Source organism: Apostichopus japonicus, chromosome 22, assembly GCF_037975245.1.
Source record: "Apostichopus japonicus isolate 1M-3 chromosome 22, ASM3797524v1, whole genome shotgun sequence".
NCBI lineage: Eukaryota > Metazoa > Echinodermata > Holothuroidea > Aspidochirotida > Stichopodidae > Apostichopus > Apostichopus japonicus.
The window spans coordinates 19,518,413-19,546,358 of record NC_092582.1 but is presented as its reverse complement, the minus strand read 5'-3'; the positions used below and the strand labels follow the sequence as shown (position 1 = coordinate 19,546,358).

At 37.7% G+C, this 27,946-nt stretch overlaps 2 protein-coding genes across 3 annotated transcripts; one reads left to right on the top strand and one right to left on the bottom strand.

The window, feature by feature from the left end:
• The first annotated feature begins 16 nt into the window (after positions 1 to 16).
• LOC139964316 (uncharacterized) lies at positions 17 to 16,076 on the top strand. Its single transcript, XM_071965821.1, has 10 exons — positions 17 to 596; positions 4,352 to 4,605; positions 5,354 to 5,496; positions 6,242 to 6,417; positions 7,363 to 7,572; positions 8,959 to 9,045; positions 9,771 to 10,376; positions 11,593 to 11,788; positions 12,791 to 13,045; positions 13,517 to 16,076. Exons 1-10 carry the CDS (start codon positions 393 to 395, stop codon positions 13,756 to 13,758), a joined length of 2,373 nt encoding a protein of 790 aa, XP_071821922.1. The 5' UTR covers positions 17 to 392; the 3' UTR covers positions 13,759 to 16,076.
• A 1,181-nt stretch (positions 16,077 to 17,257) lies between these two features.
• Positions 17,258 to 27,485, bottom strand: LOC139964319 (uncharacterized). 2 transcript variants are annotated; one of them, XM_071965829.1, is made up of 7 exons: positions 27,106 to 27,483; positions 25,556 to 25,655; positions 24,992 to 25,061; positions 23,728 to 23,943; positions 20,487 to 20,614; positions 19,752 to 19,866; positions 17,258 to 18,895 (listed from the first exon to the last, which is right to left on the bottom strand). In XM_071965829.1, the coding sequence occupies exons 1-7, from the start codon at positions 27,273 to 27,275 to the stop codon at positions 18,759 to 18,761; spliced, it is 936 nt and encodes a 311-aa protein (XP_071821930.1). In that variant the 5' UTR covers positions 27,276 to 27,483; the 3' UTR covers positions 17,258 to 18,758. The 2 variants fall into 2 exon arrangements, with proteins under 2 accessions (XP_071821930.1, XP_071821931.1); XM_071965830.1 differs by lacking the exon at positions 23,728 to 23,943 and having other exon boundaries at positions 27,106 to 27,485.
• Positions 27,486 to 27,946: the final 461 nt, after the last annotated feature.

Sequence of the window (27,946 nt, the reverse complement as noted above, 5' to 3'; positions counted from 1 at the left end):
ATTATCCTATTCGCCAAACCCACTGTTTAATAAATATAGTTAAGTGCATTATTAACAACAACTGAAGTTGCTAAGGCCATGCCATATCGTCACTTAAAATCCTCTATATAACACTTAAACCATTGTTTCCTGTGTGAGAGAACGCAACGTGATAGGAATGATTACGTAATATCATCTTTCATCGGCCCTCTTGATGTTGACCGCAAAAGTGTATACGTTCAACCATATGACAACTGGTTGTCTTTTTTTCTACCACGTAATCCGCACCATTCTTTGATATCGTAAATTTCATCGTTGAGATTGCATACACATACGTATACGTTCCATAACAACTCCCTGGTTAGTCCACGAACGCATTTATACCCTGACACGATTAGACTGCTCATGCACGGATGCACCAAAGTTGCCAACAAAGTTCGAGACGCCTAAACAATAATTTTAATAAAATGACGAGACCAAGAAATTGGTGGGTGGTAGAGGAAGACTCAAGAATTTACTTATATCGGACTCGTCCTGACTCTACTTTTGGAACCAAAGAGCCCATGTCACCAATTACAAGATTCGAAATATACCAGCCGCTCCCGGACTGCATTAAGGTGAGGAAAAGGTACAATTATAGAATACAGGGCCATTCATTAACTCTTCCCAGCATCCGGATGCGCGGATGCGCGGTGTGTCTGTACATGTCCGTACACGTATGACGCCCTCTAAAATTCCATCACGTATTTCATTTTGACTCCGCATCCGCGCATCCGCGCATCCACCCTGGGAGTACTAGGAAAGGACTTAGATAATTTTCGAAAGTTTCCCCATATACGATACACCATCACGTATTTCATTTTGACTCCGCATCCGCGCATCCACTCCGGGAGTACTAGGAATGGACTTAAATAATTTTCGAAAAGTTTCGACACATACCATCACGTATTTCCAATACTGAAAGTCCCGTATGTACGAAGATATTCCACATCAAGAGTGTGTCGTTCTTAAAAGGCATCCGTACATGTGTGACGCCCTCTAAAATTCCACCACAGAAGTACTAGGAAAGGACTTAAGAAATTTTTGACTCCGCATCCACGCATCCGCGCATCCACTCAAAAAGAAAGAACTGGGACTTTGACATTTTATACTCAAATACGTACTGGGGTGAGACTGAGCATCCGCGCATCCGGATGCTCAGATAGTATCATCGAGTGGCCCTGTATTCTATAATTACTCCCGACCTTTCATTGCATTTGCACATTAGCCGTTAAATTAGAGTTGTGTAATCTTCGTTTTCCTTGCACATAAACGATTAAAAAAATGTGATCACTGAGAGGTTGCATATCCCCCCCCCCCCCCCCGATCAAGGACCCTATATTGGGAGGGCCAACTCGCAGGCACGAAACTAAGACCCGATTACGAATCTTTAAAATAGCCTTTGTGTTCAAAGCCTATCATCATGGAAGTAATACTTCCCATGGTCTTACACTACTTGCAAGTACAACTTTCTCAGGCAAACCATTCCCTTACCCTTTCAGAAGAAATAAAAGTTATGCCAAATCATAATATGTGGTACTTATTTAACTTCTGGAGTTAAAGACAGACATCTGGTCAATCTGCTCGACAAACCTACAAAGGTCAGTGAAAGGAAAAAATGTCTAAACTATAAACATTCTTGAAAACCCGAATCAAGTCACCGCGTAATTAACCGCCCTACAAGCGCAATTGATGGGGCCACTGTCAGAACGCACACTATCGGTGTTTTTTTTTTAATCTTCATACAGAACTAACATCAACAGTGAGTACTATTGTTCTCTGACTGAGTCAAAGGACGCTTGAACCGCAGTGTGCTAATGTAACTGCTAAGCGTAATTTATTTGTGATTGCAGTGTAGTCAAGCGTTTATGCCTTGAATTCGAACTTCTTCTTGATCTTTCGAAAACCCTTCTTCTTGATCTTTCGAAAACCCTATATTGTTCTAGACCAGGGTTGTCCAACCTACGGCCCGCGGGCCACAGTCCGGCCCGCCGCAGGGTTGCGTCCGGCCCGCCAGAGATGCTCCACTGTGCGAAATTTTAGTGAGCAGATTTATTGATAACAATTTGAAGCTATATAATCAATCATTCGAACCTTCTGGATCCAAAAAACTGCATACAGGTCAGTTTGTGTGACACTCTCTCAGCGGAGGGGGGGGGGGGGGAGGCTGAACTTTATTCATCTGTTTTATCAGGAAGGAAAATAAATCAGTGCGCTCCGCGCGCAGTGCTCACATTTTGTTGCCTTGGGCTTCGGGCAAAAAATCGGAAAATCGAGTGTAGGGTTCATGCGGCCCCTCCTTCATCATAATCATTCCATGTGGCCCTCCTCTGTAAAAGGTTGGACAACCCTGTTCTAGACTGACTTAAAGCAGTCATTTTCTATGATATTTCTCAACCTCACTGACTCCACTATGCCATAACGACATACATAACTAGCTTATCTATTTAAATCTTACTTCAAATGGTGGCATAAAAGTCGAAAAATTTGCAACTTTAAATTTTGTTTTTCTCCAAGATGTTTTCCTTTGGGATCCCAATTAACCTCGCCCATAATATGAATATTTAAACACTACGAACGTCATTGACCAATACGTAATCCAACACCAAGCTTGATTTGTGTACAGTCGACTCTATATGGCAGTTGTAACCAGGGAGTTCCATAACAACTCCCTTTAAACTAAGCAACGGCTCCTAACTAAACCGGCATCTCTGATTGGTTGAATTCAAACTAGTGGGTTTGAGGTACTGTATGCGATTAATATTAAATGTGGAATTTTGTCGTGGATACTTTCTCATTCTCTGCAAATATCCTTAATTACTTGCCAATTAACGATGTTGGCAGGGAAAAACTTTGCTGATATCTTAGTTTGCTGTTTTGTGATTAATGTAAAAAACTCGATGGACATGTCAAAAAAATAGAAAACGGCGACCAAACGCAAAATGCTGCTTTTAAGTTGAAGAATAAACCGTATCTGTCCTTAGGACACGGACACTGTCCTAAGTGTGGCTTGTCTACAACCCAAACTGATAAGAAAAGATATTTCAATCAATTCTGATATAATTGTGAATGAAAAAAACATGCTACTTGTAGCAAGTGCAGTAACAAGCAAGTTGGCAGCGTAGTAACATCGAAGTGCTACCTCCTGACGCTTAAAATTAAGGGTCAAAGGTGAAAAAGTGCAGTACAGTATTATGTGAGTCACGATTAAACGTTAGGCCTACTTGAAGTTGATTCATGACTAGGATTTATTCGGCATTTAAATTTGCTTCTGCTCTCGACAATTTACGGTCAAACTTAAACACAGGAGCCCGGGAAGTCATTGTCCAAGCGATTTTGTCTTCTTTCTAGACAAGTTCGTTTCGTTGTAGTACGCCTCAAAAAGAACAAAGAAGGCCTCTACAGGCTCTAACTTAGGCTAGTTAGGGTAGCGTGCATAATATTTCTAGACTCAAGTCTGTGTATAGGCTAGGTCACAGCATCACAGGTGAGTCTAAATTTCGTGCAGCTATTTGATTGATGCTCCACGAATCTTTTACCTACAGCTTTCATTAAAAAAAATAGGCAATGTGTGTCTGAAGGTGTTTGTAGCCACAAATCTTAAAATTTCTTATAAAAATAATGTTGTCGCGTCCAACTCCAAAGAGAGCTAGCCCACTGTCTTTAAATATGATGGGTGTAAATGCCTCATGTGTACCCCTTCTCCCCTCTGGGCCAGACATTGATCGGGGTGGGGATATTGGAGTCTAGGACACTAGGATATTATCATATTAGAAAGAAGGGATCAACATTAGATTTTTACTCTGTGCCCAACCATACAATAATAGCAAGGGTTGGGGATATTTCAATCTGAGACAAGTTTCACAGCAGGTATGTAGCCTAGATGTAGGCTACTGTACATGACAATGAAGAGTGTAAAAGTATGTGAGAAAAACTCACCAATTGATATCATTGTAAAGGTGGCTATGGTGTTGGGAAAAGAAACTGCACGTTGAAGAAAGGATATATGCAAAATGGCACAATCTTTTGTGTATGTTAGATCTCACATGTTGTCATGTCTTGATTAGACTAATTGATAGTACTCATATTTTTCAAAGTCATAAGGAAAGGTGATTTGAAAAGGGCAGGTTATGTTTAATTGATTCACAACTATTAACCTCCTTAAAGTTGAAACCTAGTTATGGAGGATTTCACTCTCGTTAAGACAAATAAATGATTCGTGCATGATGATCATCAGAACAAGTTTTAGAATTCCCAGAAGACCCAAGATATTTTGAGAACTATTATGCATGAATTATTTTTGTATAAGGGAGATTATTTTGACCATTTTCAGGTTTATTTCGAGAATGTATCTGAGCGACCAAAAGCTGTTCAGAGAAGGTCTTTTCTTTGGAACAAAGACCCAACAGGGCTGGCATTAAAAGCTGTGGCCACTCTGGATGAGTTTGTGTTAAGATTGAATAGTCTAATAAATGGGAAAGATGACACCGGGAACTCACAATCCAATGCACATCACAGTGGAGTATCTAGGGCTACAAACAGTTCTGCAGATGTATACAATTACTCAAATGATGAATGCAGTGATGGGTAAGTAAACAGGTTAACTTACTGTAATTCTGTAGCATACTGTGGACTAACAGTACAATCTGCTGAGTTTGATTTTCTTTGTAAATAGCATGCATTCTGGTAAAAAAAAGCATAAAAGGTAATATTTGTTGTACTACAGAAGGTCTCAACATCTGAATCAGAGCCTGAATCAGGTATTTCAGTTGAGTGAATGGGAAAAAATACCAGATGGTTTAGTTTTCATGACACTGATAATTTGGTTTTAATTTTGTTTTGATTAAGTGGAATCTAAAGAATCACCTGTAATCCTTCACTCTCTTTTTAATGATTTGTTGACAATGAACTTTTTCATGTGCCTTGATGAGATTTCTCACTTTGTTGTTGCCATATATGCAGTCATAAAACTTTAGAAAAATTGGAAAATGTATTCACTCTTGCCAATGAGCATGTGATCAGGATGCATTTCAGCCTACTATTTTATAAACCAACCAGATTTGAGAAACAAAAAATCCCCCTTTAAAGTAGAGAAAAAATGATTTACATAGCTTTGTACACCTGTATCCAGTACTTTGTACATAATGGTTCAGTGGGAGCTTAACTGCATATGTATACTATTTAAACAGAAGAACCCAAGTTTCAATTATGGGTTAAGTATAAGTATTAAGTATTATGCGAGCAATTCGCATGTTTCCTTGCCCTCATTTGGAGTGGAAATGAAAGTGTGCAGACCATTCAGGTTTACTAATTGCTCTTTTCCACTTTACAACAGACCTTCAACATCGGGAAGTACAGAGAAAAGAAAGGTTCAACACAAGTTGCCTGTGCTTCACAAGAAGAGGAAGAGCAATAACGACCAGCCAGTTGTAAGCCCTCTAGAAAGCGTCAAGAAGGAAGTCAATGCAGCATTTTTAGGTGAGAACCCTTAGAAGCTGTCAGGTACGGTAGCAGTACAATAAACTGCCTCAGGAATTGGAACTGTTGTGGTTTTAGTACAGGGATTCCCTACTGGCCAGATTGAGTATACCAGACAATCTAATCAGGTCCATCAAAAACACAAAGGAAACAAACCCAACATTTTGGTTTACCAACTTTCTGGAGGAAAAGTTGTGAAGAGAATTTGGATAAGCATTAAGTTTCATCATTATAAAACATTGATAAAAGTTTTTCCTGTGCTAAAACAATCATCTTCCATTTCCATCAATCTATTCTTGGCCCTTTATTAGTCAAAATGTCCTCCATGGTGGACATGCATACTGTATGAGTGATATACAGCTGTTAATTTCATTAACATCACTTTTGTGCAGTGTCCTTCATACTGAGCCATCTGTATGCCTCCTACTTCATGCCCATTAAGAACTGCCTCAACTGTTCACTTTTTCACCAGAAATTCACAACATAGAAGTATTATTTTTTTATTTGAGTGTTATCGGGGAGGGGGCCATAGTTAACCCAATAAATAATGTGTTCATTAACTGAACATTGCTTTACAACATACTGTAACAATCATTATATTCACTGTGCACAGTTGGTTTGAATAGTATTGGCATGCTTTAAGGAAAACCTTTTGCATACCTACAGTATGGCATTTCCCTGTCAGTTAATTGATGTTAACTTTGTTTACAGAAATTTATTTACCATTGTTTTAACCTCTCTACAGGTGTTGCAAAAATTGACATTGAAAATCTAGAAGTTGGTCTGAAGTTGAGAGAAGTCAATGTGCAATTTCTCACCAAACTGAAAGAGGCAATGTTAGATTTTACTAACCACAGTTATCAACCACTGACTGTAATAGCAAAAACTTTGGAAAACTGGGAGAATTTTTCAGAAGCCACAGTGAGTAATCAGCACTTGTTTATGAAGTGATTTTTATAACGGAGTGAATTTTAATTGCTTATCAAAATCCATGCAGCAGTGACTGCATGTGTGTGCATATGTGAGAGAGAGACACCTTAGCTCAAATTTTGAAAACTTTGATAATTCAACAGTTGCAATATGCATGAAGTTCATACTGTACTTGGTAGAAAGCTACTCCTTTGCAAATTCTCAGCTACAATTGCTTTCGGGAGAGGTCAAAGGTCACTTGAATCGAAAATGGTCAGCAAGTAAAAACTCTATACACGTATCTCACCAAGTACAGCTTGCATGAAGTTAATGCTCAGTATGTAGACACTCTTAGTAAATACTCAACTGGTAGTGTGTTGGGAGAAGTCAAGGTCATTTGAGGTCACGAGTGGTCAACAAATGACAACTTTTATAACTGAAGGAGTGAAACTTTTGTTAATGTCAAATTTGGTACGAATTTGGTCTCCTTTACAAGCATCGTCTTCTATTTTTTTGCTGTGTCGGTCAAGGTCATTTGAGGTCAGTTTAATTCACAGTCTGAAAACTCCTAAAACATGGTATCTCACCGTACACATGGGAATATAAGCCCTAGACGAGAAGAACAACATGAACAGATCTTTTACTTGACATATGGATTCCCACATAAATCATAATATTAAAAACATTTGAAAACACGATAACTCAGGGTTGTCCACACCATATCTTTGAATACACGTTTAATTCTCCTTTGCTAATAATATTTTTCCATTACACTGTGGATCCCCTGTACTCAGTAGAACTCTCCCCTCCAATGCCCTACAATAACAATAGCCAAGGAATCACTAAGCCTAGTGGCTTTCTGTTTGCATGTCAATTACACCTGATCTTTGAGGATCAGTCATGAAATTACGCTTCTTTTTGATAAATGTCACATTTTGTAACAAATTTTTCTTTCAGGCAAATGGATACCATTATGAAGTGATTGGTGGCATCCACAATTTGACAGCCTGTAAGGAGTTGAGAGAAAAACATCCTGACAAGAATGTGTTTGCTTCCCGTCTGTGTATAGTTTACAGCAAGTCTCTATCCAAAGATGCAAAACTTTGGTTGGCTAACAAACACAACAAAATAGGGGAAACCAGGCATCAGATGAGCCTCAAGGAGAAGGTGACTACCATGAATGTAACATTGTTTTTATATAAGAATTTCTGCTGAGCAGTTATTCTTTTCATTCCTCCATATATACAGGTTGCAATGACCAATGCATTATGACATTAAAGTGTGCATGGAAAGTCCTTGTCTATACATAGCACATAACTTTGTGTTGTGCACATAGAATAGCTCTGTTACAGTATGTGAATTTTCAAATGATTGTTATCTAATCACTCTCATAGGGAGGATTAGGTACAATATTGTAGTTCTTTTGCCAGTTGGACCATTAACAGTAACATGCAACAGTTGCCTTGGTAGTGATTATTTTTCCTGTGTAGGGACAATCGAGGTGTCATTCATTGTGGGGTATTGCATGGTGACCGGAAGGGCATGACTGAGGGAGGGGTAAAGAGTTGTCTGTATGTATGGTCCAATTTCATGTCAAAAAGTCCTCTTGAATGGCGGTTTGATTTTCTTAAAACCTGGTATAAGCTGTCCTAGGGTAAATGTCTATGTCTAGCAGACCCCAGAAACATAGGTCAAATGTCACATCAAATTAAATTCAATATTTTAATTCAATATTATTCCAAGGGTAAACATAACATTCAAATGGAATCTTCACTTGTATAATGAGAACAACATGTAGGCTACTAATACAGGCAGAAACGACCTATTCCATAGTATTACTGAGATTGTAGAGGACAGCAGAGTGATAACACTGAAATCATATGACAGTATAGTACTGCTAAATTATCATATCAAAAAACATTAGAGCACCATGATGCATTGTGTTCGTGAGTAATCCAACATTGTGAAAGCTTGTTTGGGATTCATCTTCTGCTTGTCCAAATTGGACACAGACTAGGCCTATGGGAACCCACAGTCTGGTGGTGTACATACACTTTAAAGGCATACAGTAGTCACATATATAAGGGTGTCTATGTGCAAATAAAAGATATTTTTTTACATTGGTCATAATGGTAATATCTGTTTATAAGTATGCTGATGATGAAATATGCAACTCTATATATTGCCCTCTTGTGTATAACTATACACGTATACATATAATCACATTGGTAATACTGCTTGAACCTTAAAATATTTTCACCCTAAAGCAGACATGGATTGCAGACCCTGGAGCAATAATACTAAAGTATACAAACATACGACCCAAGCATTGTTTTACCTTAAGAATCAAAAGTAGGTGTGACATAATGACATAAGTAGCAGAACAACTTTGGTTGCCTTGCCGAGTTTCAGTTCTGTTCTCCAAATGATGAAAATGGTATGTTGTAGCTAGTTTGCCTTTGGATTAGTTCGGATTCAGTTTGGATTAGTTTAAGAATATTGTTGTGTTTTGTTGGGTTCAATAAGTAACATTGTCCTTTTTTTAAACTTTAGATTCAACTATGCCATGACATGTTTCAGACCAGAAAGGATGGAGACACGACTGATTGGAAGAAATCCTGTTCTCTCATACTGCATGATGTAAGAATTTCATACATAATTATATTCTCTGAATCATCCTTATTATGGCAAATCAACTATGTAAAGCTGGGTTTGTGACTAGGGTGAACCAAATTTGGTATTTTAATTGAAGCCAGATACTACATTGCTGGATGAGCCAAAAACCTGTCCTGATTCTGGTTAGATTTACTGTTTCTTTAGGGGTGTGGGGGGAGGGGAAGCTGGAGGGAGTGATTGATGTCAAAAAGTGTACATGGTCACCAACAGTCTTGCATTCACTGTGGAGGAACTTCTGTACATATCAAGTATAACTTTTCAACCAAGGTATGCTAGAACTGTATAATTAAATTTGACTACTGTATTTAGGCTAAAAGAACCTTAGACCAATATAAGTAATATCTTTCCCATGGAAATTGAAATTTCTTTACCTTCATGAAGAACATTAAGAATGATTCCCAGTACTTATCAAAGGTGTATATATATCAATCAACTATCTTTAGCATCTCTTGCCTCAATAAACATTGAACTTCATGGTAAACTATAGTGGTTAACCCAAGGAGAATATATATGCAACATGTTTGATACTCAATCAATTTTCACTCATGAAAATAGCTGAAAGGTAATAGCTAAAACTGTTGTGCATTATGGTGGTAATTGTGGAAAACAGAATTGCACCTTGCGCAATAGACCAGTGTGCATCCGTACTAAACTGTTTCTCAACTATTGAATGTTATCACATTTTTCAGGTTAAAGAACAAAGAACCATTAATCTCCTCTGCAACATTGTGAGTAGAGACGATTATGAGGAGTACAACCTCCTTGAAGAAGTCCTGCAGAGGAGTGAACACGGGCAGCTCCTTGGACAAAAGCTGAAAGCAGGGAAAATGCTCGTTGACGCAGTCAAGCCTTATCAACTGCGTTACTTGACTGGACTCCCTGCTTCATCTACCAAAACCCTTTTGAAGGAGTTGTCCAGTGGAATGATGACTTTGGGGCAATTCAAGGAGGAGACCCATAAGCTGGTAAAGCTCCTCAAAATCCAGCAGATGTTCCTGGACTTGGTTGGTGTGGAGACGTGGGAGGAGGCAGAAGGGAGGTTCCCAGAAGAGACAGAGAGAGAAATGCTTCTGCCTTTCATTCATTTTCCCCTTCATAAGGTCCCTCAGGAACTGAAGAGTTATTGCAGTCTCCTGAAGGCTAAGGAAGAGACCAATGGCCTATCAATACCATATCAAATTGGAGGAGCCAGCTGTGTGTTGAGCCAGCTTGACCCAAGGGCAATTACCTTGCCAGCCATGCAGCTGCCAGATGCGTTTAAAGGATTTCCTTTGATTGTGTTGAATACGCCAAAGGTTTGTCAACTCCCATAAAGTTACTTCGAATTCAGATTGAACAAGTTACTGTGATCAATTTGGGACAATCAATGTTAATTCAACAGAGGCCTCCCGCCGAACCTCTCAAATTTGGCTGAAACTGATATATAGTGTGCTGTCTCAAATGCAGATATTGGGAAAAAATATGTTGGATACATTTTTGCAACAAAACTATGGTATTTCTAAAAGGGCCGTACAGTTCCCTTCGAATGTGAAGGCATTTTAACATACATGTTGAGTATTTGATGTCTGAAATTGCAAATGTTGTAAAACACATGAAAGCAGACATCCAATTTAGCTAATTTTGGGCATAATTTAGGGCCTTTTAAAAGCTACCATTGATTTGTTGCTAGGTGTGGCCATATCTTAGCAAGCAAAATGTTTGGAACCTTTTTTTTTGGCCCAACGACATGTGACAAGACAATATATCAGTTTCAGCCAAATCTGAGAGGGTCGACATGGAATCGGTCAAAAATCTGTTGATTTGACATGGATTGACTCTTTTGTCTTTTTCATGTGAAAGCAGATCATTCTAAACTTATATGTGTCAATCTGATTGTGTCTGGGACACTGCATGCACAATTTGTGCATTACATTAAGCAAAGTATGAACCTTAATCTAGAATCATGACATGTATGATGCTCTCTCACTGTTTAATTTACAATACAATGTTATTTTTCAAAGCTATGTGCCATTTAGTCTTAGATTTACAAAATTACTATTTGAAGAAGGCTGGTTGTTTCTACTCTGTGTATCAAGCTTGCTATAACTGTCTTGGTACACATTTAAGTCACATAGTCAGACCTAAGACCTTTAATAACCTTACACAGTACAAACAACATTTGGGTGATTATATAATCAAAATGGGTGGCAATGTCATATTAAACTGCAAACTCATGCTTCAAAAATTTTAAACTAGTTACTGCATTACTGTACTAGTCACACACACACACAAACAGTAATTTTGCACTTGTAGGGACATGCATCACTGTTGCTACAGTATAATCATCATATGTTGTTTAACGGTTGGTTTGTTTGAAAGTTTTATTGGGCTTAATGAAAAGAGGGGACAGCTATGTATTGTATATCTAGGATTGAGTATGGGGTGTTCATTTAAAATGACTTTTCTCTGCAAGATTAATCTACAGTGGTTAATACTCATCACTTTTTTCTTAATTTGTTATGATCTCTACAGGGGTGGATAAATGAAGACGTAAAGAGATTCACAAACAAGGCTGTTTCCCTGAATCTGAATGTTGGGCTCAGAGATTTTAAGTTGGTTGTGATGTGTCCAGCAGCAGATTTGCAGATGATGTGTGAAGACATAAGGGCAACAGAGCATTTTAATTCTGTGATCCCTGCTTACTTTCACATTAGAAATGCAAGATCAGGTAAGTTTCTGAATTCAAATGCTGTCAGACAGCTTTTATTCACAAAGTAGAAGTGTATATTGCTCTAGTAATGTGTTGTAGTAGTATATATTGTATATTGGGTTTTTGCCATTTCCTGGGAATCTGCAAAAACTTTCCCATACAAGTTACTGATTAAAGTACTGTTGTCTTAATGTCAAGCTTAGGAATATGTCTCTTTAAATGTTGACTTATTCAATTGGTTTATTTAATTTTATGTTTGCTACTCAATAAGATTATTAAGTTTATGATTTAAGCATTTAACAGCATGGTAAGACTTACAATCAAGGGATTGTTGACTGGTAGTGGTTCTAAAGACAATAGGAAATATTGAAGCACAGAAGTTATAACTTTGGCCTATTTTGAAAACAGCAAAGAAAAAAGAAATAGCACAGCAGACTAGTTGTAACAAATGAGTTTGGATTTTCATTGTCCTTAGCACATGTACCTGATTGTGATTTAGTAACCATATGTCTAAATTGTCATAATGTAGTTAAAAGGTATTAAATATGGCAAAAATAAAATCATGTGTAGTTAGGCTGGCCAAAACAAAAATGCTGTTGCAAGAGGTTAATCTGATTTGCCAGTGGTAGTTCCGCACTCAAAAAGTAATATTCAGATACATCCTAGTTTTCAGAATGGTAGAAATCTATGAGAAAGTATATACACATATTTATGAGAGTCAGGTAGATTGTGAAAATTAAGGACTTTGATTATGATGAGTAAAATGTCCTGGTTATATATGCCTATCTTCCGATCTTAAAGTACATTTCAATCAACCAATAAAGCTCTGTACAGGAATTACTATGCTATATTCAAAATGAGCAAAACAATTATGTTTGTGTAAAAGGTTAACTGTTGAAAAATTATGATTGATGCAGTCTTTGTTCATTTGTTATTTTACTATCAATGCATCAGATAGAAAATAAAGGGTAAGACTGTCAGGGTACAATAATGTTTTATTTCTCTCTTTTTTTTCTGAAGATGACACAGAAATGCTCACGCAGAGTCTGTTTGGTCTGGCCATTGCATTTAAGGGGAAGACTGTTACAAGGAAACTTAGATGGGATGATGGCACAGACCTTAATGTGCTTACTGTTTCTAGGGATGATCCTTTTACCACAGAGGATGAAATTTCTTTAGATGATGAAATCATCATCTCAGGAGAGTTGTACCAGAGATTGGTTGCAACATTCACTACAACTGGCCAGTGGGTTTTGGATGCATGTTGTGGCACAGGTAAGAACATATTGTGATGCTGTCATTGGAACAAGTACTGCTTCCTAGAAAAATGTATCTGTGTGTTTATAAATGCCTTATTGTGGTTTTCTTAAAATAAAGTACTGTTAAAGTTTGTACTTAGTTGCTGGTTATCCTAGTGGGAGTTAACATGTATGATATTGAGTGAGCTGTACTTCTTTAGAAAACTAATATCTGCATAATCATGTGCAAAGTTTACATTAATTGGTTTTCTATCCACATTAAATGGTGATTAGGGATACGGCTAGTGCAAAAACAGAGAATATTAAGCCGTTCAATGTGTGTGCTTGAATATGGGGAGTTATCAATTCACATACTTCAAACATTGTTGCTATTTAGCAAGATATGAATCACAGTCCTCGGAATCTCACGTTTTCTGATCTTCAGGATGGAGTTAGCCCCTACTTTACTTTACATTAATCATCTTTGTTTAAATATTCATACGTACAGGTAATGGAGTTGCTGCAATTCTGAAAAGTGGGAGGAATTGTGCAGGTGTGGACTGGGATGACGGCAAAATAAAGATGGCCAGAGTGAGGATGGCAAGGTGTTTAGCCAGTGCTAAGCGACCAGAAGAGGAGGAAGAAATAGGTATAGAAATAGAAGCAGAGGAGGAATTTGAAGGTGAGGAGGCAGAAGAGGAGGAGGAGGAACTAGAAGAGGAAGAGGCAGAAGAAGAAGAAAGCATTTAGTAAATTTAAGTGTCACATCTCAAGGCTTCATTCAGTCATAATTACATGGAGTTCATTATTAATCCTGACTATAACCTACAGTATATCAGATACATAAAAGATTATTGATCATTTATTCAATCTAAAAAAGTACTGTAAGCTGCTTTTGTTATGTTGTATGGTGTTTGCATTCAAGATGGTGTATGTATAGGTGCAGGTGTGTATGTGCGTTTGTGACACCCAGCTTGTAAACACAATATCTGAAGAAGAGAATGTCGGACCATATTTAGTGTATAGAAGTACCACATACAAAGAGCCAATTGGTTAAGGTCATTTGGGGTCATCAGAGGTCAACTTTTGAAAACCTTGTAAACAAGATATCTCAATACTGGAAGCTTGGGCAGATCTCATACGTGGTATGAAGGTACTATAGCACTGATTAAAAAAAAGCCTATTGATTTTGGTGAAGGTCAAAGGTCGTTTGTGGACAGCGGGAAGGTTAATTGTCCTGTAGGGTATATATTTTCATAATAAGGAAGTGGCAACCCTGAAACAGCCACAAGGTCTACTGCACTACAAATCCTAAATTGCTTATTTTAAGCGTGAATGAAATAAAAATAAAGCTAATCTAACATACTTTTACTGACATTTCGCTCATTTAGCTTCCTGTACCCCTTACTCAAAGATAATTTAAGACAAACAAAGTTCATGGCGTGGGCAGAGGTCAATGGTCATGGGTCACATTGTGAAAACCATGCTTTACACAATATTTCAATAAGACAGATACCATAGTTAGTATGTAGTATCACATTAGTACTAGAATCTCAGGACAGCCTGTGTCATTGTGAATTTATTGTTTGTTGTCACATCACACTGCTGGTCACTCTATTACCAAGATCAAGTATGTTGTACCCCTTCACAATATATTACGACAGATTCATGAAAAAAACTGCTTGTTACATCATCGAAAACACTGTTGCATTCTGGTTATCTTTTTGGTTCTCAAACAAATTACAATAAGTGTGAGGGTGAGTGGGGGGCGTGGGAGGTTAAGGTTAAAATGACTTCCCCTATCATTGTATTTTTTGGGTCCAAAATCATAAGTAGGGGTATTGGTATGCCCATTAGAGCAATCTGAGGGTCTTAATACATCTTTCAGAACTGCATTATAAGCCACTTAGTGTCGTTATTAATGGTACAATTTCTTGGTGATAAATGACACTATTGGTATGCCCCTCAGAACTATACTGTAAGCCACTTAATGATGTTACTTCTTGGTGATAAATGACTCTACAACCAGTAGCGGGGCGTATTGGTACGCCCCTCAGAACTGTACTGTTAGCCACTTAATGATGTTACTTCTTGGTGATAAATGACACTTCAACCAGTAGCGGGGCGTATTGGTACGCCCCTCAGAACTGTATTGTAAGCCACTTAAAGGAGTTACTTCTTGGTGATAAATGACACTACAACCAGTAGCGGGGCGTATTGGTACGCCCCTCAGAATTGTACTGTAAGCCACTTAATGGCATTAAATCTTGGTGATAAATGACACAACAACCAGTAGCGGGGCGTATTGGTACGCCCCTCAGAATTGTACTGTAAGCCACTTAATGGCATTAAATCTTGGTGATAAATGACACAACAACCAGTAGCGGGGCGTATTGGTACGCCCCTCAGAATTGTACTGTAAGCCACTTAATGGCATTAAATCTTGGTGATAAATGACACAACAACCAGTAGCGGGGCGTATTGGTACGCCCCTCAGAACTGTACTGTAAGCCACTTTATGGTGTTACTTCGTGGTGATAAATGACACTACAACCAGTAGTGGGGCGTATTGGTACGCCCCTCAGAACTGCATTGTAAGCTACTTATTGGCATTAAATCTTGGTGCTTAATGACACTCGAAGCAGTGGGTGATTGTTTACAATGATTCACTCTTACAGGGACAAAAGGTATTTATTTTCCTTTTACTTCATTTAAGATAGTAACCTACTAAAATTAAGTTTATGGTCATGGTCATAAAATATAACATAAAATACATAAGTTAGTACAAACAAAGAACAATTTTCTCATTGTGTTATTTTTTGTCTCAAATTTATGTACCTGCAGTATGATTTCAATGCATTTGAACTTTTTAACACATATTTTGAGGGTTTATAGACAATGGCAGTCATAGCGTAGTTTTTTCCCTCATATATACTATATTTTTATACCCGAGTGCAAACGTCATCAGAAGCTATATAATTGCTGGTAAATTTATCAACGTCGAACATTTTTTTTTTTTTTTCTTGGATAAAAGTCAGGTTAAACTAGTTCCTAGAAACCCTAAATGTTTCCTATCCTCTTATACATAAATTATCCGAATTGAAGCTGGCGAACGTTGTATTTTTTTAGAGTATTCAAAATCATACGAAGTTTTGTATGGTGGAGTATAAGGATCGCGAGATACAATTTCTCAATGTGACGAGGAAAACGTGGTAAATATGACTGATTAAAGGTCAATTTTGATCGAAAATTTTATGTCACTCACAAATTACAAGAACATATGAAAATTAGAGTGCGACAGTCAGAAAAAATAGAGTGCGACAGTCGGAAATTCCGAATTGAAGCTGGCGACAGTCGGAAATTCCGACAGTCGGAAATTCCGACTCAAATTTTCCAACTATCGTCATTTTTACCAAGATTGGGGGTGAGACACCCCCCCTACCCCCCTCTAGCGACGTCCCTGGGTCTAAACAGGAGTTTTGACAATGTCTAGATACGAAGTGTTTCACGCTTTAATACACCAGAGCATTGTTTTTATCAACAACTTCCGTAGGCTAATAAACAAACTGCTATGTAAATCAGATCCTATACTATAAACCTAATATTAACATGAATATATCTTGCTGTTTGTCGTTGTTGCATGATTGTGCAGCTTGAGAACACTATTTCAATCTTGACAACACTATGTCAATGTATGCACTAGTCACGTCTTTGTTGTTAAAAAATATACACTGCAGATTAATCAAAATATTGTTTGTCATTGCTTTCTGTCCCGGTTTATCCATTTGACAGTGTCACACAAAATATATTTGACTTAAATCGGCTTACTAGGCTCTGGCAAAAGGTATTTAAGATGATGATAATGCCTTCAAGATTCTTGTTAGCCCCGGACCAATTTGGTGATCTACGACAACATGATATTCCTTCTTGCTCGAGTCTCCTTCACTAACCATCGTGTCCTTAACTGTATTTATCTGAGATCCAAATGAGAAGAATAGGCGACCCCGAGAATCAGATGAGAGAGGGGGTTGCCACAGATGGCACATGTACCCGTTGTTTGATGGAAATCCTGATTAGTACCCGTATTCATACATTACAAGTGACACTTCTTCTTCTATTTCTTGTATTTAAAAGTGCCATTTTGTTGAACAGACACATACGCAGAGTTTTATCGGAGAAGGGGGGAGGGGGACTTGCAATGGAGAGGATACCCCGCTGCCCAAACTTGACTCACTAAAGAAGAAGTAACTAAATTTCCTTTCAAGTTTATTCATATTCTATCTTTTATTTATCCGAAAGAAGCTTTTAACAATTTGGCCAACATTTTAACGTATGGATATAAAGAGGCCTAAGTCTAGCGGGTTATACTAAAAATCACAATGTACTATTGATCGAACATATCTTACTGGCGATTTCCCCTTTTGTTTTCTTTTGATCGTATATATCAATGAATCAACGATTACGCGATACTTGATCTTAGTTTGAACTTACGAAAAACCATAGACCCCAATTGCCTTCAGAGCGCAGGAAAGCCACGATCTTAGCGAAAACTTGTTGAACCATTTCTTATACGATACACAGGTACAATTCACCCCAAACTTCACCACTTGTCACTCCATTCGCATGATGTATGCAAATGCATATTTTACAGGTAGTCATAACATATGGGAAACCGACAAAATTTAATGACATGTCCAAATACATTGTAAAGCAAAACGTATATTGAGTATTATCTAAACTAAAATAAAACTAGTCGTGCTATATAAACTATATTGTAATTGGATTTTAAAATCAAATTGCACCAAGAAAACAATCAAGCATAACCCAAACAGTTGCTTAAAGCTATAATACAAAGTAATTAGATGTTTATTCTTCTTCGTCTACTGACTAAATATCTCTTCGTTTAGGAAGCTTTCTGAAAGGGTTTCTGGTTTTCTAATGAGAACGCTGGTGAGTCTATTAAACGACACATTTAGTTCGTTTAGAGTTACAGGATCTATCCATTTATTATCATATCGGGCTAAGTACTTCTTAGTTTCGGTAACTTTTTGAAAGTTGTCTACACAGCGGTGGTAGCACCAACAAGGGAGCTGGAGGCACATAAGTCTGGAGCTTGGCTACGGGCCTAGTGTATAACAAGTTTAAATTTGAGGAAACTATCATGTCATCATGCTTGTAACATTATATAATATCACGATTAAACTCCGTAGAGAAATAATGACAGAAACAAAGGCCTCGAACACAGCGAAAAGAGATTAAGATGTTAATTACTTATATGTTAACCTCTCTTCTTTCGTCTTAACCCTTTATAGCTTTAGATGATGTGTACTGTATGATAATTGGCCTTATGTGGAAACAGGACAGCGTCTTCTTGCCTGTAACAGGGAAATTATGGATTGTAATGATCTTTTACGTTTAGAGCTGATTATGATTCTACACCAAAAATTGATTCAATTTTCTCCAATTTAGATTTTTTAAGGCAAAAATGAAGTGCAAGGCTTCAGCTTTATTAAATCTTTCAAAACTTCGAATCTTACAATCCTAAGTTAAAAGACGAGATAAGCTGATCAAGCAACTGTACTTGCAAATCAAATTATAAGTTCTAGTTTGTAAAAAGGTATTGAAACAAGTTTATTGCTTGCTTACTTAACATACATACTTACATACACCCACACGAGCGCACACACAAACACACTATATAGGGCCCACATACATACATCCAACCTAGATTCATACATATATACATAGTCCTACATATAGATACATAGCCGGTGAGGAGTTTGTGACTTGTGTTTGTCCAGCGGGAGATGTTCCAAATACGATGGTAAAAACAGAGAGCCTGTGGTTGTCATTACGGCTTTCATGTCATCATTCGTAATATACCAACCTGCGAAAAACATGAGGAAGAAAACATAATAAGCTGATTGTTATAACAACAACAAAAGATTTCACGCCTAACTAGGTAATGACACTTAAACACACAAAGATGCATACAATACATATATCGCCCAAATATGGGCACATAAACATGTTAACCGCACAGAAACAAAACAAGAAAGACTTCTATTATGGTCATGTTAATTATCTTTAAACACTACATCGGTCTCGTGAACGGGCGGTCTTAGAATTCACAGAATTGTCAGCAGTTAATGTGATAAGTAAATTGAAATCAATTTGAAACCTTAAAGAGTAAACTGAAATAAAAGATTCACAATCTTTCAAAACATAAAATTGCTATTAACTTTCAATATGTCATTTTCGTTTACGTCCAAGCATAAATCTTTGAAATCCATACTCAAAGAATGTGCTAAACCTCGTAAGTGTTTCTTGGTCTATGTTTGTTTTTGTACTTGTGTGTGATGGGAGTTATATCGAATTCCCCTTTTGTTGATTGCTACGTCGCTTGTGGGGGTGCTTGTTACAGTGTCCTTAATCCTTTGGCCGAGGGCTCAGATAACCATGATCATGCAGCCGACCTCTGGTCAGAACATTTCTTTGTACTAACAACACGAAACTTTCTTTAGTTGCCATCCAAGGGGTAACGAACCAAAAGAACAATGCATGATGTAAAACTGATAGAATGATACTATCGTTTCATAACAATTGATCTTAGACCAACTATCCCTTCTGTTGTGCTTCTACTTGATAGTCAGTACTCCCTGTGCTATTAAATATAATTTAATGATTGTATTAAATAAATGTGATCATATCTTTATGGCGTTCTGTTCTTTCACAAATCTTACCATTATTTACAGTGCTTTCAATGTTATATTCATTGCCGTCTTGCGGAACCAACTCCAAAAAGCTTGCACTGTCAGGTATCGGTTCATCTCCCGTATATACGGTTTCATCAAATGGCTATATATATAAATTTCAAGATCAGTTTTTCAATATCATATCAATTGAAATGTGTGTATATATATATATATATATATATATATATATATATATATATATATATTTATCAATATATATACATTTATATACATATATGTTTATTTGTATATGTATATATATATATATATATATATATATATATATATATATATATATTTATATATATATATATATATATTTATATATATATATATATATATATATATATATACATATATATATATATATATATATATATATATATACAAAATCAAAGGAAACAAACGGTCCATTATAATTAATTGATAAAACTGATGGGTATTATTATTTCAAGATATAATCATATCTCTTATCATATCTCTATCATATCGGAATTCTTGATCTTTGACACAGGCACTGCTGGTTTATATTTATAAGCTTAAGTAAAAGATGGTACATAATCTAAAACTATTTATGTAAGATACAAAAAATTACATTTGAAGTGCTGTGATTCTGGGATAACGAAAATAGTATCGGTTAATTCACTTCGACAATAACAAAGTTAAGAATGTATAATATTTTCAGGGTTCTTAATAAATGTATATTAACGTTTTTTTAATTACCCAAAGGACCAAGTCGTTGTCCTTCTTTGCTGCTAAACAAAAACATGGTTGATCCGTCGGAACCAGAATCACAACCTGGCTGTTTGTTGGACTTCTTGTAGGGTCGTATTTGTACATTGTGAAAGAGGCTTGATATTAAAGAGAGACAAGAGAAACAAACAGTTATGATTCCATGTTGAAGCAGCGTTTTTGTCTATTTAGTAAACAGTGCAAAAACTCCCAGCATGGACAGGATGATATTACATATATGATATAGGCTATATATTGTTCTTGATTTTCCAACTCATTACGATTTCAATTATATATATTCATTTGCCTTTGTCGTTTACCTCCATTTCATTAACATAAAGTATGTTCAAAGTATCTCTTTCGAGATCCGGCTTCTAGGAATCACAAATGATTTTCGAGTTGGTTAGCATCATGTTTGATCTCTAGAGTTATGTAAAATATGTCACCAAAAACAGAACTAGTATTGTTCGTTACAGGTGACAAACGCCTACAATGGAATTACGACCTTCCTTACCGGTTTCAAAACTCTGGACATACAATAAGCGTCCATACGGTAACTTACAGCCTGTTGTTACACGAGTTTTAAGCCTGCACGGCGATCAGACATCTAATCTGTGAGGTAAGCTTGCAATCCTACGCGCCAAAGACAACATCAACATGTCCGTACCACTTACCACAATGATTATACTGGTGTGATAACGTATTACAACATATCAATGTGAGTGTATGACGCATTAATGTTTTTGAGTTTCTTTCAATATTTAATGCCGTTAGAAGAAATAGGTATGTGCAACGTCAGTGGCGTAGCTACGGGGGGCCTGGGGGCCGAGGCCCCCCATGAAATCGGCTGGCTCCCCACTGCCCCCCCACTGGGAATGGGGTAAAAAAAATTGTAAAAAAAAAAATCATCAGTGCCATTCACTAATATTTTTTGTTCAATAATTTGGGAAAGAGAGTTACACAATTTTCTCGTCTGCATCTGGCAGAATAAGAATAATACAATATCTGTAGTAATCATGAGAATGGTCACACAGCTTGGCATGGCAATGGTCGATGCGACCATACACCACGAACCTTGTTGTGCTGCGCGATATCGATATCCAATAAATGGCCTAATTAGCACCGAGCCACCAATGTGGACCATTACCGAAACATCGATGCGTGTTAGTCTTCCATCCCCTTCCTCTAATGCTATTTAAGTCCACATGTGGGCATATCCTGCAAACCTACCGGTAGCCCACAGGGGTGTCAGTTGGGAGAAAGGCCTTGACACCTTGAAACGACATATGATGCCAACCATAGGCGTACGAGGAGGGGGGGGGGCAGGGGGACAGACTGCTCCCAAGAGGAGAAAAAAATTCTCCTCATAGGCTGCCCGAATTTTTCAGGACTTTTGCCCGAATTTCTTGTCCTCTGGAAATATATATATACATATATATATATACCGGGGGAAAGGGGGGCACGTGCCCCTCCCCCACTTTTCCTCAGGTTAAAAATGTGCCTTTCTTTCTACATAAAAATTGAGGTGCCTCAAGTTAGCAAGAGGCCAGGGAACCAGAATTAACACTCGGGAAGGGCCGTTTCCGGCCATCTGAGGGGTTTGTAAAACCAAAAATTTGCTAGTACGCTCCGCGCCAACCGAAGGTGGCGCTCCGCTCAGATAGTCGTGCATACAACTTTGCAAATCCTGGCTAAGCCCGTGACTTTTAAAGAATTTCTGTGAGTCAAACTCAAAACATTTTCGAATGGAAAAAAATTGTTAAGATATTAACAAAGAAAAAAACTCTAATTCGGAAGATTCCTACATTAGCAACTAGTATGATTTCACCTCATTTTGTCTCAAAAGAAAACTTGTTCCTTGCTTCCCAATTTGCGAATTGGATATTGCAGTGCTAGTATGCATAATTTCCTTAAGGGGGGGGGGGTGGGGGCGTTGATGGATTGATGTGAATACACAAAGAAGATAATACAATAAGAGTTATAAAGGGTACTGAATATAAGGCTGCATCATTCCAATCGAATTTCTGCAAAGTGCCCTTTGATGTCGGTGCCCCCCCCCCCAGATTAAAAGTGCTTCCGCCGCCCTTGACCTGGATATCCCCGACATGAGTGTATAAAAGAAACATTTTCTTTTTCATGGATAGTGGGGGGGGGGTGCCTACAAGCCTAGAAGTACAGGTTTATCATATTCTTTGTTATATTTTATACGTTTTTGTGAGACAAATTGCAGTCTCACCCGACACAGCGACATTATCCCGCCTACGTGTCGTTGAACAATGTATGTTTTTCTGGAGGTAGCTGAGTACTGCGTTAAAATAATAAATAAGGTAACTAAATATAGGAGCTTAAAAATATTCTGTCCCATTTTTCCCCTTCAAAGTGATGTTACCATTTTTTCTTCTTCTAATTTACCAAATTTTTGGGACAGTGTAAATTTCTAACACGTGAGATTATATAATAAAGAATGTTTAGATGCAACTTGCAAGGCCTCAGAAGTGCCGTTTCCGGCAACCTGAGAGGCATTGTGTGCCAAAAATTTTCTTGTACGCCGATGGTGGCGCTCCGCTTAGATAGTGTCACGGGAACTTTCAGGCACAAAAAGTTCTGCCCCCCAAACTGAAATGGTCCCATACGCCAATGATGCCAACTTCCCTCAAGTTAAAAGTCTGGCTGAGTTGGCATGCAAGGCCAGTCAGCATGAAAATGGAAAAAAAAACTTTTTTTTTGCATTTCTGTCACCAAAGTTGCACATCTTTTTGGTTGCTATTTTGCCTCACAGGTGCCATCTCCTGCGATCTGGGGGGTGCTGAAATCTCAAATTTTCTCTGTACGCTCCGCGCCAACCAAGGTGGCGCTCCGCTCAGATAGTAACCTCCGCCCCCCCCCCACAAGAAAGAACAGCCTCCCATGGCCCCCACTCAAAAAATCCTAGCTACGCCACTGTGCAACGTACATTCGGTGTTGCTGCAGTTAGAACTGTAAAGCTATTACAAGGCTAGTACAGCCATCGTGTAATCGTGAGGCGCACAACGGTCTGGTTAGGAAGTCTACATACTAAACATTTACGACATTTCACTTCTATTTAAATTAAAGCATGGCGTAGGCGATATGAAGTAGCGTATAGATCCTACAAAAGTTATGCACCGGACTCAGATATTCCGGCCTGGTGAACTGTTTCAAACCATAACCAGTTTCTCTTGATGACTCAATGAGAATCGAGTTTTTAACTTACTCAGTGAACCATTGGACTCAGTGAATTCAATATCGTCACCATCTACTTCCAACCACAGTTGCTCCGTCCCTTCAGTAACAACAAACCTAACGTTCTCTTGTTTTCCACTGTACTGATAGGTACGTAGAGAGGGTACCTCAAGTGGGATGAAAGGTTCAATATCTGCATAATCAGAATTCCAATAAAACCCGCCGAACTCCAGATAGTGATTACCATCTAGATAGGGAACATAAAATATCATTCATGAACCTAATGAAAATAACCAGCAAGCCGATCGGCTCATTGTGATTCCTTGACACGACTTTGACAGAAAATAATACCGCATGTTATAGTAGGCATTCTTGTGTAAAAAAATAAGTTATTCTCATTTGTACGGTTGGAGAAAATCGTGCTTACAGGGTTTTCAGACCGTGACATTTGATGACCTCAAATAACTCTTGACCTTTTACAACTGTTGTACTTTTGTACTCACTAACGTGAACCTACACATCAAATGCAATTAATTAACGGTGTAACATTGTATATACTATGTTAACAACATTTCAGACCTTGACCTCTGTGGGCCTTTGACCCTAACCAAACCAGTCGGTTTCATACGTGTACTCAGTTACCTGGATTCATAAGCTACGTATACTAATACGTATATTCTAATTTATGATTAGGGGCGAAGTTGGGCGACACGCCATGTTACTATACACCACTGAATATGCTTAATTACATATTGGCAGTGAACTACACCTTAACTTCGTTTTATGTCTTTAGACATTGCGTTAGACTTGTCAGCCTGACTACCTTTGACCGTATATAATCGATTAATATGAAATAGTGGTAGATATCATCAAACAACTTAAACAGCAAACGTTCTCCTCATATATCTAAGCCTTTATGCTTTTCGCTTTTTTTTTTGGTATAACAATTTGTACAACACCAACTCTGTAAAGAACACAAAAGTAAATGTACATTCGGCGTTCCATACTGTTGGTGGGCTATGTTCTCTATTTGCCTGCCATAGTTCCTTATGGAGTAAAGGTAATAGTATGGTTATATATGATCGCATCCGAAAGTACATTTTGGTAACAATTCAGACTTTTGGGGTTTCGGGGTGGTGGGCAGGGGTGAAAGTTTTTTCCTAAGTTATAATTGTTAGTTTGTACAAACACATTTCATTGACGCGTTCTGATGACTTAGACCTAACATTGTGTCGAATCGTGGTTTTGAGCTCATAAAAATTTCTAGACGCCGTATCTTGTTTCACCTGAATTACCTGATTTGAATCCGATGTCGAGGATCGCCACAATTGGAATAACTTTGCCATTTACCTTTCTTTCGACAGCCTTGAAGAAAATAGAGCGAGAGAGAGAGAAAGCTTGATTGGGTGTCATGACAATTAACCAATGATAATATATTTGTCACTGAGATAATATGGACAAATTATTTCATTTGACGATCATAGTTCTGCTCCAAATGGCATAAAGCACTATAACACACATCATATTCAAAGAAGTGTTGAATGTAACATACTCGTAAACTTATGAAGTTTGGCATTAAGGTATGACTGATTGGTATATGTCGACATGTATGCCCGTAGCCAGGCAAGAGAACGAGGGCCGTGGCGAATATTATGCATCTCTACAATTGTTCAACTTTCTGGGTATTTCCTACGAATGAACCTGTCGACAAGTAATTTCGTGTTCTCAAAGAAATCAACAATTGTTCTTTAGTTATTAGAAGACTAAAATAAACAAAATGTGGCTATACGGAAATAAATATAATTCGTTCCGTTGATGAGTTAAGTTTTAGAAAAATATATTAATCACGAAAGAATTACCAACGCGATCACCGAGAGAGAACGAATCGATTCGAGGATGAGGTCAAATGAGAACTGCTCAACAGGGACTTTGTTTACTGAAATCAATCGATCCGAATGCCTAGATAAAATAGATAAAGGAGAAATATTGTAGAGGTTTTCATGATGGAAATCTCTCATCTGGGCCCTCTTCAGTAACATACTTTCGTATCTCGAACAATATGAAAACAATTATGAAAAAAGAGCGTTTCGTACTCGAGACCTTCTTCCTGTATTAATAATAATGGTTATTCATCTGGTTTATTTGAGGTGTATGGCAAAATTGCCCATTGAGTCGATATTTGTTTATCATAAGTATTGAATTTCTCGCAATCCAAGTTCGTGCTAGTAATACTATTAAAGGTATAATCATTAACAATCATCACTTCAAATTAACCCAGTATGCTGATGATACTACTATTTTCTTAGACATTGATATTAATTCCCTACAGGCTGTTTTGATATACTAGGTGACTTTCGGGCTTGGTCATAAATTATAACAAATCTCCCTTCCCTTTGGGTCCTACTTATGGCGATACTCCTGCTTTGTTCAAGAATTGTGGTAAATTCATCACCGGTGGCCCTATTAAATCATTAGGTATACATTTCACAAACCAGAAACCTGCTATTTACAGTCTCAATTATATACCAAAACTTTCTCGTCTCAAAAATACTCTTTAAGCAGTGGTCCACTCGTGACCTCACTTCCTATTGACAGAATTACTCTGATTAAAAGTTTCGCAATCTCTCAACTTGTTTTCTCTTCGGCCAAACCCACCAGATTATTTTATGAATGACTTCAATAAAATACTATTCAGTTTTATATGGGACAGAAAACCAGATACAATTTAGTCTTGTGTAAGATTTTTTCTTCCCCAAAGCTATTTTCCCGTATCTACTTGCTGTACTGCCCAGAGAACGACAGCGGTAACGCTTTCGATTGATACTAGGGTCTTGCACATTTCTCCCAAGCTATCTTATGTTTTCTTTTGAATTTGGAAGATTTGCTTCAGAAAAGCGAAGAAGCCAATCAGGTTTGCCAGTTGGGCCCATTTCACCCAAAATGTTTATTCAAGCCCTACCTCCTGCAGTGTACATCACTTGGCCTTAAATTGGTTTGTACACTGTGAGACGGTCACTAATTGCTGTGAAAGACACATGATCTCACATGACACATTATTTCATAATAGTAATATGAATAGGGATTTTGTGGTTTACACAAGGTCACGCCCCGATTTGGAGAAATGTTCAAGACTAGGTTTGAATCGGACAGATCCTCGGGCATGTAAAATACAGTGGGCAAGCACATTCGTGGTAGGCAGAAACGGACTCTGAGGCATGTACAGTTGCACGCGATAAAAAAAGTATAACAAACGGCTTGGCCAAGACTAGACATTCATAGAGAGAGGGTGAACTTAGCGTGATTACTGTTCGCCTGTTCTTATAAGCAATGTAAATCGCTCTTGTAAAAACCAACCGATAATGCGTGATCGTCATTGATTAGAAAATTATTGAGATGGAAAAGTATTTACCTGATGCCTCCATCGTGGAGAATTCCGCCTGGTGAAATATGTTCAATAAAGAGATGCTTCCCATGGCCATTTCTGGTTTCTCTCTGCACTAAGAAGGCTGATAAGTCGACGCTAGTATAATGCAGTTTGGGGTGCGTTAAAGACAACGCCGATCTTCGCAGCAGCGCCATGTTGTTCTAAAAAAATACTACAGATTAAATAAATCGGATAGCTGTTAATGAATGTTTGGTATATCTATCGGTACGTTTCCAGATCTTGTATGGTCGAGTATTCCCAAACTAGAACACAATAGACCGACGGACTGCAACCCTTTGCGGTTTAGGTAAGGTCGCTTACGTATAACAATTGTAGGACGTATATACGTGAACTGAGAGCGAAGAATGAAAAATACAGCTTGTACTAAAAGAAACCGGAACCCAGAGAAAAAATATAATTTCCTGTAGTTATTACATTATGGGGAAGTGAAAGTAGCATTTTGGCTTATGTGTTACATTTCGGGTCTAGATCAAAAGTGATGAAAATATAAACCAAAGAGGGGAAGTGGTAACTGTAGTTTAACAAACCTGGATGTATACAAACTTCTTAAGTATTTCCTTCCGACCCTTAGATTATATAAAAGTTAACACAACATAGATTTACAGACTAACCGTCCGGACACGTTTCGAGAGTTTACAAGGCATATTAAAATGGAGGTTACTTAGTTCAAGGGGAAATCTGGCGTTGCTAAAGAAATGAGAGTTATACGATGTTCTTTTCCCACGAAATATTTTGTTAAACGTCTCGTGTATTTGTCGCACAGTTAATATCATGATAACAGCCACGTATATTTTAAACTCGACAC

Excerpts from the sequence above, each read along its gene's own strand:
- LOC139964316 (XM_071965821.1), top strand. The coding sequence starts at position 393 with ATGCACCAAAGTTGCCAACAAAGTTCGAGACGCCTAAACAATAATTTT. Across the intron at positions 9,046-9,770 it reads GTTCTCTCATACTGCATGAT|GTTAAAGAACAAAGAACCAT; the intron begins GTAAGAATTTCA and ends CACATTTTTCAG. Across the intron at positions 10,377-11,592 it reads TTGTGTTGAATACGCCAAAG|GGGTGGATAAATGAAGACGT; the intron begins GTTTGTCAACTC and ends TGATCTCTACAG.
- LOC139964319 (XM_071965829.1), bottom strand. The coding sequence starts at position 27,275 with ATGGCGCTGCTGCGAAGATCGGCGTTGTCTTTAACGCACCCCAAACTG. Across the intron at positions 25,656-27,105 it reads CTCCACGATGGAGGCATCAG|GCATTCGGATCGATTGATTT; the intron begins GTAAATACTTTT and ends TATTTTATCTAG. Across the intron at positions 23,944-24,991 it reads CGACATCGGATTCAAATCAG|ATGGTAATCACTATCTGGAG; the intron begins GTAATTCAGGTG and ends TTCCCTATCTAG.